This window comes from Barbus barbus, assembly GCF_936440315.1.
Source record: "Barbus barbus genome assembly, chromosome: 15".
In the NCBI taxonomy this organism is placed as follows: domain Eukaryota; kingdom Metazoa; phylum Chordata; class Actinopteri; order Cypriniformes; family Cyprinidae; genus Barbus; species Barbus barbus.
The window spans coordinates 24820183-24831053 of NC_136743.1; the positions used below are offsets into that span (position 1 = coordinate 24820183).

A 10871-nucleotide genomic window follows, 5' to 3' on the forward strand; every position below is an offset into this window, starting at 1 on the left:
ACAATGAATCATTCTGGTGTAGCAGTGACACAAATCTTTGGCCATAAGAAGTAACACAATGGCCATTTTTATGGCTGTTAAGAATTGCTAAATTAGAAAACAACTGCCCTTGGCACAGGTCAGCACTGAAAGTGCCCTTCGCTTCATAATTAAGGTCATAAATTATCAATATGGGGCACACAACATAACCCATATATCAGCCTTGTGTTTGGTAAAGGCCTCTTGGTAATGTGTAAAGAACACATGAGGTCCATCCTGAAATCTTACAAGCACCAAACTAATTTTTTAAACTCTAAAGGTGAATTCACAAAATTCACAATTTATTGACAATCCACCCAAAATCCAGTTTAACTAAATGTGCAGATATTTATGGTCTTACTTTACAAAACATGCCAGTTTATGCAAATTAGGTTTATTATAGACTTGCCTTATTCAGAAAACCCAATGCTGTTTGTCTGGCACATTAAAGGCAGGGTATGTAATTTTTCAAAAACTGTGTCGGAGACGTGAGCTCCACGCGATCACCAGGCGCTCAGTGCTCACGTATCCCGAAGAGAGGAGCATAACCTCGGCTAGTCCTTCTGGCATTTGCCACTGGCTCTGATGTCTCTGTAGTGGATAAACTTAAGATATAATTCATTTTGGGTAAATCTAATAGGTAATCTTTGGTCTTTATTCTATTGTTTTATTAATATGTTTAAATGAAAACGAATATGATATTGATATATTTTGTCTGTAAATACAGTGAGGAAGATTGCAGCAGCCACGGCGAGCTGACTGACGCTATCAAGTACGCTGCTCTTATTATTCTTATTACAGAATTACCAGACTTGCGTCGTTCCGTCTATGTGAGTTCACACTCCCGAGTCTAACTCGTGAAGTCCAAGCTACCGAGAATGCAAGTCCGAAATTTACGTACTTGGTATTAAGAAACGCACGCAGACCTAATGTTACGTCACCAGACTATTTGCCTAATCTTCTCAGTACTTTAGACCGCGATGGAAATGCAGACAGCAACAGGTCTGGGGGAAAAAAGTTCCTGGGACATATTGTTCCAGGTAATTTTGGTGGAAAAGCGGCTTATGTTTCACAGAACTAATCGTTGCCTGGGTTGCGTAGGCTACATATATGTGGGGCGGATCTATCAAAATAGGGGCGAGACCCTTTTGGGGTAGGGGCGTGTTTGTTTTGGTGATTTCAAATATCAACATTGCCTTCCAGAAATCGCTTACCCTGCCTTTAACATTGTGCTATGACTGCCCACAGAAAAAAAATTGTAAATGTAATTTTATTTAATAGGGTTTTTTTAGTGCATGTTATATTGATAATAGCAGTCGAGAGTACTTTCTGCATTTTTAAGAATGAAAAAATAAAGTATGCCAGACTTCAGTAGAATCCAACATCACCAAGCATTAAAATGCCACACTCTTAAAAGTGCTGGGTTATTGCTGTAAACACATTGTTGGGTTAATTGTGCTGGGTCATAATTCTGGGTTGTTTGAGGTACTGTAAACACACAGTTGAGTTGTTCATGCTGGGTCAAATGAACTGCAAGGGGTTCTTTCACCACTGAACACCTAGGGTTGGGTTATTTTGACCCAACCGGTTTGTTTATTTTTCCTCTTCATTGAATTTTCTGGATTCTTCACTCATCTCGTCGTCAGACGGTCAAGCAACTCGCAGCAAACAGGATTATAAGGTAAATTAATATGATGATATGATTATTTGCCTCTATTTTTAATAAGCTGTAGTAAGAGCACACTGATTTCAAGGTTAATGTGATATTTGATCTGTCGCTGTGCGAGTTAACGTTAGCTTTATTCTGTGAATGAAGTAGCCACCTACATTTTTTGTTGACAAAAAAGGCCTCAACAATCTATTTATCGTTATATAAAAGTTTATATATTTACAAGTATATAAAGAGTGGGGGTTTATATATTTACAAGTATATAAATTGTGAAATTCTTCACAATATATATTGTGAAGAGCGTCCCGAAGCTTCATCAGTGTCGCTCTGGAAACGAGCGAGGAACACCTGCCCATCCTCATCACAGGCTGATTGGTCACAGCTGCGGCTCATCACACAGCGGCTACATAAGCCACGCAAGCCCAACACACAAGGAGACTTCTCCATGAGACCAAGCACTAACTCGCTCTCTCATTTCTCCCACAGACAGCAGCGTGTGACCGACCAGGCCCACTGGAGCACAGCATGGATTCACTGCACTGGGAAAGAAGGAAGAGAGCACTCACCGCACTGGAGCATCCACAAGGACTTTTTCCCCTTTGTTGCACTCTCCCTGTAAATAAAGCCACCCTCTGGGGCATTTAACCTGCCTTCCCTGTCGTGTGATTCCTCACCTCGTGTCTATATATGTGTGTGTGTGTGTGTGCGCGTGTGTGCAAAGTTTTATATATTTTAACGCCTCATGGAAAAGGTATGGGCTATCGTTAGGTCAGAAATACAGCGGTAAGTTCAGTTAACTAACTGTCTGTGTAACGTTTCTGTGTGGCTTTGTAATATTTTGTCATAATTAGATCATTTCGTACTAAAATTGATCTTTTAAGGTCTTTTTTTTCCAAGTAAATGTCTGCGACGTTCCGAATCCAACAATTACTTATTTTCACGAAATTTGAAATGGTTAAATTGTTAGTGGGGTTGTGCAGATAGATAGATATATAGTGTAATGACCATAGTCAGAGATATTGCTGAGAGCTGATGTCTTTGTCGATAGTCAAGGCGATTATTATAGGAGCTGCCCCACATCTTTAAAATGTGAGCACATTGTTTTCTGTGAGTGTACACAGCAGCAGCACCACTAACATCTACATAGTCCTAATCAATTACATTATGTTTGTTCAGGAATCATTCATGTAGGCTGACTAAGTCACACTTCAGCCATGCCATTGTCACATGATCTGCCTGTCTCATTTGTTTCTGATCCAATCTATTTAAATCCAATCCGATGCAAGCTATTTAAAGGAATGATGACATTTTCACAGCAAAAGTGTTTCAATATGTCATTTTAATTGTGAGATCAGTTTCACAGCTTACATTGTATTATTCTTATGGTTTAGATGCTAAAGGGAGAGTGCTTTCAAAGTCCTGCCCACTCTGCTTCCCCAATCAATATTCAAGAACGGAGGAAAGGTCTTCAGACCCACAACCACAGAATCCTGGAAGTCATTCATTTAATGTACAACCTGTAAGTTCTTTACTTTTTCTACTCTATACACAATACTGTGCAAAAGTTTTAAGCCACTAGCCACTATTTTCCAGACATTTATTTTGCCATTAATTGTAATAATCCAGTGAGATTTTAGTGCTCCACACAGAGATCTGATCTGATCATCATCCAGTCTGTCTGGAATGACATGAAGAAACAGAACAAACTGAGACAGACTAAATCCAGAAGAACTGTGGCAACATCTTCAAGAAACTTACCTGCAAAGCTACAGTACTGTTAAAAGTTTTAGACACTTGTGAAAAAATGCTGTAAAATGAGGATGCTGTCAAAAATAATGTCATAAATAGATTTTCAATCAATTAACTTCTATTAACTAAATGAAATCAACATTTGGTGTGATCATCCTTTAAATTTAAAGCAGCTTTTGTCCTCGGTGCACTTGAGCAGAGTTTCTCATGAGCTTTGCAGGGAGGTTTCTTGAAGCATTTTGAAGATGTTGCCACAGTTCTTCTGGATTTAGTCTGTCTCCGTTTGTTCTGTTTATTCATGTCATTCCAGACAGACTGGATGATGATCAGATCTCTGTGTGGAGCGCTGGCTGTTTTCAGACTCTTTGTGCAAACAAAAATCTCACTGGATTATGAATGTTTGGAAATGTAAACTGATTTTTCCTACTGACACATTACAGCAAAAGATTGATTTTTTTTTTTTTTTTGACTAAAATACTAGTGGCCTAAACCTTTTGCACAGTACTGTGTGTGTATATGTGTGTATATATTAGGGATGCAACAATGCAGTTAGGTTCAATACATACCTCGGTTTTTTAACACGGTTTTCGGTTCGGTTCGGTTCTGATGGCTTGACACAAGTGTTTTTTTGTTATTCTATGCTTAGGCAATAGGAACAGTAAGAGGTTAAGGAGAAAAAAAATAAAAACGATTTATTGCAATAATCCTTTATTTTACTTAAAAGCCAAGAAAAGTACACTAGTTCCTAGTGTATTGTATAATAAAAAAAAAATAACACTGAAATCTTAGAGCTGCTGGTAGCCCATGTACAAACTGGGGAACACAAATTCCTACATTTTGAAAATAAACATACATGTGAAGTTAATAAACATAAATTGACCATTTCAAATAAACATATTTGTACTTCAGTAAACATAAATAAACCATCTTAATTAAACTTAACAGTACTCCAGTACAGTATCCTTCAAAGCAAATCTTTAGCAATGAACACCCCCACTGCCTTTGTTATTTTTATGTGTCTCTCGGAACCAGTTGGGTATGTTTGCTGGAAGGATTCAGCGAGGGATTGTTGTTTTTTGGAGGACTTTATTACCTTCTCTGCTATCCTGCCTTCAGACAGTGATATTGCTGGGTGATGGCGCCGCAGATGTGTGCAGTCATGTTGGAAGTATTTCCGTTTGAGTAGGCTATACGTGTAAAACAATGCTTGCACACAGTCATTTTTTTGTTCACCGTTTTTTCTTCCTTGGCATTATACTCAACGGCAAAACCGAAATGTCTCCACACCGTGGATTTGAAAGACGCCGGCGCTTCCTCGTACTGTTGCCTCACTTCACCGCCGCTCACCATGTGAAAGTGTGGAATGATGGTTAAGCGCCCCCTGATTGATGGTAAAGCGCAACTTTAGAGCATAGTGATTGAATATTTACTCGCGGGAAGGAGTTTCCTCAGCTCGTAGACTTATAGGCACACACAAACAGTCAATTCGGAGAGAAATAAAACGCACATAAATTATTTAAACGTAAAACCGAAAAAAACGCAATTCACAAGCACGTATTGAACCGTGGATGTCGTACCGAACGGTTCAATATTATATTGAGAATTGTGGCATCCCTAATATATATGTATATTGGGGGCTTTAAATACCCCATAATTTATGCCATGTTAGTTGGATGAAATTTAGGTAGACAACCAAGAAGTGCCAGTAAGCAGAAAGAAACCTAAACCATTAACACAAGTTCACAGGAAAACCCTGATGGTGTGGCTGATTTCCATAAAATACACTTAAACGTTAAGTCAACTTAAATGTTACAACTTGTAAAAATGTAAGCTATATTGCAAGACTAAGTGTTGTGTAATTAACAGGTGGGGACCAACATGGTGATGCATTCCTGCACATTTTGTGCCTTGGTGACGAGACAACGACATCCCACACCTTTGCAATAACATCTTCCTTCCTGAGAATTTCTCCAGCATGCAGTATATCATATTGATGGACATGAGTCTTCATGTGTGAAGTATTTGAGGGCAACAGGTTTTTCTGGCCACTTGTAATGTTTTAATTTTTTGTCGCATGTATTGTCTGTTGTAGGTCTCTTTGTTTGGCTTAGTTTTAATGGCACAATGTTTGGACTGATTCTCATGTGGCAATAATACATTTCTTAAGTGTTATGATGCTGCAACGTTGACAAAGAATAGGAATCTACAGTTTACACAGTTTTGTGTTTTAATGAAACTGATCTACAAAAACCGTTGTTTTATTTGTGTCTGTAGGGGTTGGATGTAATGTGTAACAATAGCACCCATTCAAAAATTGTTTTAAAAAGAAATGTGAAAACTCAATAAATTGATATTTACAGTTGCATTTTTTTGTCTTGTGTAATTGTATTACAGAAAAATAATTTTACATTCCTTTGTGATTATTTTTTTATTATTGGTAAATATAAAGGTAGCAAGGCAATGAGACAACAAATAACCCAATGTTTAGGTTATGTTTTACCCAGCACTACAGTTAACCTGACCCACTGGTTGGGTCAAATAAACAACCCAGCATTCTGGGTCAAATGGCTCAACCCAGCACTTGGGTCAAAACAACCCAGTGTGTGTTCTGTCCCATAGTTACCCAGCGGCTGGGTTATGGTTGGGTTATTTTTTAACCCAGCATTTTTAGAGTGCAGTTTGCACTGTTACCTGATTTCAGTAGCCCCTCACTGCAGAACAAAGATCCAGGGGGCGGGTTGGATCCACAACTAGGCGGTGGAGATGGTAGGTTTAGGGGTGGGGAAGGGTGGGTTTAGGGATCAGGGGGTGGAGACGGGTAGGTTCAGGTATATGTAAGGTTGGAGGAGTTGGATCTAGATCAACCACGCCCCTGGATCTTGTGTTCTGCAGTGAGGACCATCTCCTTGTAGGGGTGTGACGAGACACTTATCCCACGAGACGAGAGACGAGAGTTTTAGACTTTTTTTTTTTTTTAATCCTCAATGTTGAAATATATAAGGAAAAATTGTCTTTTATTCAACTGAAAAACACAAAATGCAAAAAATGTAGGTGCATTTTGAAATCAACTTATAATTTATGAAATTAAACTTCTATTTTAACGAATTATATGCAGTAATAAACAACATGCAAACTAGAGCTGCACGATTCTGGATAAATTGAGAATCATTATTTAATTTTTTTTTATAAATCGGAGATCATGATTCTCTCACAAAATAACGTAAATTTACTAGTTGTTCTGACAAAATGTTCATTGCGTAAGTCTTTTCAAACTATATATATTAATTTGAAAAAAAAATAAAAAATTCAATGGAGTCGGTGTCTCACTTCAAAAAGACTTGTTCCACTATTGGAATCTCCTGAATGAATGATTCAATGTCAAATACATTTTTTAAACGGGTTTAAACGGCTTATCATCTTTTTAAAAAGATGATAAGCGTTACAATACAAGTGTTAATATACTTTCGTTTTGATCGCTACTGTAGACAATAAGTGTTTATACCCAAACTATAAACTTCTATCCCAGTACTTCTGTTATTTAAATGTCTGTAAGTTGTAACACAGAAATAATGATGTGTGGTTGAAAAGACTGTCTTTCTGGATCAGCAGCAGCATGAATGCAGATTTGAATGTCTTTAACACCTGTTTCACATCGAAAGCATCAGTGGAGCGTGAGCAGCGCATGTTATGTCTGACAGCGTTCACATCGGAAGCGTGATGATGGTCGACCCTCTGATTCATCAACATCTCACGCTCCACTGACACTCGCGATGCGAAACAGTCTAAATAGACATAGCAGAATCATTGTCATTCAGGAAAAAGATCGCATGGGTGTTTGAATCAAGTTCGCAAGCGCAATTTTTAACGATTAATGGTGCAGCTCTAATGTAAACATTGCAAAATATTTTGCGAGGATATCGTCACGTTCTCGCGAGATCTCGTGCCACTAGATATCGTCACATCCCTATCTCCCTGATTTTCATAATTCTTTATGTGAAAACAGCATTGTGGGTACAGTCCATTTTTAGTTAAATCCCCCCTATGAATCCTAAATCTAATTTCATATTGTTATTTACAGCTGTGTTTGAAGTAACTTCCTAATTGCTTTATAATTATTTAGGTCATTCATTTGCTCTTTTGTGTATCCTAAATTTAGGCTAAATTGTACAAGAATTCACCAATTACTTTAAATGTCATGTGGTCTTTTGTAATGGATGAGATAGCAAGTGTTTTCAGCCCATTTTCACAATACACGCTCTTAGCAGTAACTGGCAGTAAATTCCCCATTGAGCAGCTCATCACTATGTATTGAGAAATGCATGGCTCTCTGCCACATCCCCAATGGAATAGAACCAAACCCTCCAAATCACAAAATCCTCCAACATTTGGGTAAACCTTTCATAGACAGCCAAAAATGACATCCATTTATTTACTTCATATAACTGAAGAATGGTATACAATAAATAAATAACATAGGCCTCCCCACATTGCAGCAAGACTCTACATCCACATTTCATTTGCTTCCTGCAAATGAACGATTCCCTAAGTGTGAACAAACAGCAAATAACATGAACATGCAGCTCTGGATTTGGTAGAAAACAGGTAACGTACATGCGATTCAAAGCCAAAACAAGAAACAGAAATAAAATTTAAGCAACAGAACATTCTGCAGCTGCTTATGAGGAGAGTAGCACTCACGTAAAGCAAATGCCACTCTTGTTTGTGTCGTGAAACACTGACGGTGCCAAAGGACCACCCCATTTTCATGGGTCTTTATGACATCATCTAGTGTGAACCCCATAAAGCAGCTTGCTTTCAACAACAAGAAGCAACTTCAGCACTTCCACACATATGGCTCATGTGTGTCATGTAACACTAACGGATATTCAGAACAGGGTGCACCAAGCTCTCGGTTTTACTTAACTTATTCACACAGTCACACTCACGCTTGGTGCTCCCTGTTGGTGGGTGTATGTGCTCAGCCCACCTTGGTTGTCACGGTGAGCAGGGGTTTTCCATCTGAGGATGCCTTACTTGGTAGCTCCTTCAGCACCATAGCAACCGCCCTAGAGTCTTTCTCCTACAACAGTGAAATCAACAGTGAGTTGTGTCAGTTTGTGTTCAAATTCCTGCAATTGTGCGGGTTCCTTGAGAAACACTATTAAAACATTACCAATTCAAATGAAATTCTGATCATTTACAGGCTTATAAGAAAAAAACCCTCTTGCTTTTTAAGCCATATTTTGTTGGTTTTGTTACCCAACTGACACAAAGCAATGTGCATAATTAGCATGCTATCATCTATTCTACAGCCCAAAATAAATAATTAGGGATGCACTATATATCGGTGTGATATTGTTTATTGGCCAGTTTTTTTGGCAAATAATTTTTTATTATTTGTTTTCATCAGACAATCGGTTAATTTAAGTATGAATGCTTTAATAACTTTAAAATTAAATATCACTGGATTATTACCTCTAAAAGATACTTATGTTAAATCATAACACCAGTTCTGCATCCAGCGGTGCTTTGAGATTTATCAGCTGGAATGTGAAGGGGTTGAACTCGCCTGTGAAACGCAATAAAGTGTTTGATCACTTGAGAAGTTTAAACACTAAAATTGCTTTTTTGCAAGAAACCCACCTTAAACCATCTGATCATCTGAAACTTCATATAGGTTGGGTAGGCCAACTCTACCACTCTTCATTTTCAAGTAAAGCTCGTGGGACTGCAATCCTAGTGCACAAATCTGTACCTCTATCTGTTTCTAAAGTTATATCGGATCCTAATGGTCGCTTTATTATTGTTACCGGAAAAATCTTTGGTAGCACTTTGACTTTAGCTAATGTATATGGCCCAAATTGGGACAATGAGGATTTCTATAAAAACTTTCTTTTCTCTCTTCCAGACTTAGCTTCTAGTCAACTTATTCTGGGTGGAGACTTCAACTGCTGTCTTGATCCCTCACTTGATCGTTCTTCCAATAAGCCCCTCTCTAAGTCTAAATCATCTAAAATCATTCAACTGTTTATGGAGCAGTATGCAGTCTCAGATGTATGGCGCTTTTTTAACCCCAGTGATAAGCAGTTTTCTTTTTTTTCTCCTGTACATGGTACCTTTTCTCGAATTGATCTCTTTCTTATCGATAATAAGTTGCTCTCTTCTGTTTGTACCTGTTTTTATAGTCCTATAGTTATTTCAGATCATGCTACCGTCATAGTGGATATCTCATTTCCGGGCATATCTTTCACGCGATCCCCTTGGCGCTTTAATTCATTCCTTCTTACTGACTCAGATTTCATTGAAACCATTAACAGTCGCATTGATCTTTTCATTTCTACTAATGTTAACCCCGAAATTTCAGCAGCAACAATCTGGGAGGCATGCAAAGCCTATTTACGTGGAGAGATCATTTCCTACTCTGCTTTTCGGAAAAAAAATAGTGCTAAAAGGGGCATCTCTATTTCTAGGGATTTGATGAATTTGCAGTCCAAATGCGCAGATGCACCTGACCCTAAACTTATCAAAGATTTGCTTATTAAAAAGTCTGAATTTGATATATTGGCTGCCGATGGGGCAATTGAAGCACTACTTAAGTCTCGTCATAATTATTATGAATCTGGAGATAAGCCAGGCAAAATATTAGCCCACCAAATTCGACAATCTGTCTCAACCCAACATATCTTACAGATCAATACCATCGATGGTACAACTCTTAACCCTCAAATTATTAATGACCAATTCAGGAGTTTTTATTCTTCGTTGTATGCTTCTGAGTGTTCATCTGAAGAGGCTGATTTTGATGTTTTTTTTAGCCCCCTAAACATTCCTTCCATTGACCCTGAGACATCTTCTAGTTTGGATGAGCCTTTTACTGTAGATGAAATTAAAGGTGCATTACTTTCAATGCAGAGTGGGAAATGCCCTGGGCCTGATGGTCTGCCTACTGAATTTTTTAAAGCGTTTGCTGATAAACTTTCTCCATTACTTCTAAATATGTTTAATGAATCCTTACAATCTGGCATACTCCCCCAAACTTTAAGACAGGCCACCATCTCACTAATATTAAAGAAAGGAAAGGATCCGCTTCTTTGTAGTAACTATCGCCCTATTTCTTTGCTATGTGCGGATGTTAAAATATTAGCTAAAATGCTGGCAAGGCGTCTAGAGGCTGTTCTGCCTTCAATTATTTCCACAGACCAAACAGGGTTTATTAAGGGAAGACACTCTTTCCACAACATAAGGCGTCTTTTTGATATATTGTACTCTCCCTCAAAATCTACCATTCCTGAGCTGGTTATTTCGATGGACGCAGAGAAGGCATTTGACCGAGTGGAGTGGCCTTATTTGTTCTACACTTTAAAAAGATTTGGATTGGGCAGTAAATTTATTTCCTGGATTAAACTTCTGTATGCTTCTCCTTTAGCTCGTGTCC

At 38.2% G+C, this 10871-nt stretch overlaps 1 protein-coding gene across 1 annotated transcript in view; it reads right to left on the bottom strand.

Annotated features, from left to right (window-relative positions):
* LOC306881590 (PEX5-related protein-like) overlaps positions 1-9654 on the bottom strand; it is a gene marked incomplete at its 5' end in the record, with an annotated part of 57910 nt that extends 48256 nt beyond the window's left edge. The window contains 2 exons of the mRNA XM_079435767.1: positions 8424-8516; positions 9649-9654. Coding sequence (XP_079291893.1) covers positions 8424-8516; positions 9649-9654 — 99 coding nt within the window. The remainder of the gene's footprint in view (positions 1-8423; positions 8517-9648) is intronic.
* Between the last annotated feature and the right edge of the window lie 1217 nt (positions 9655-10871).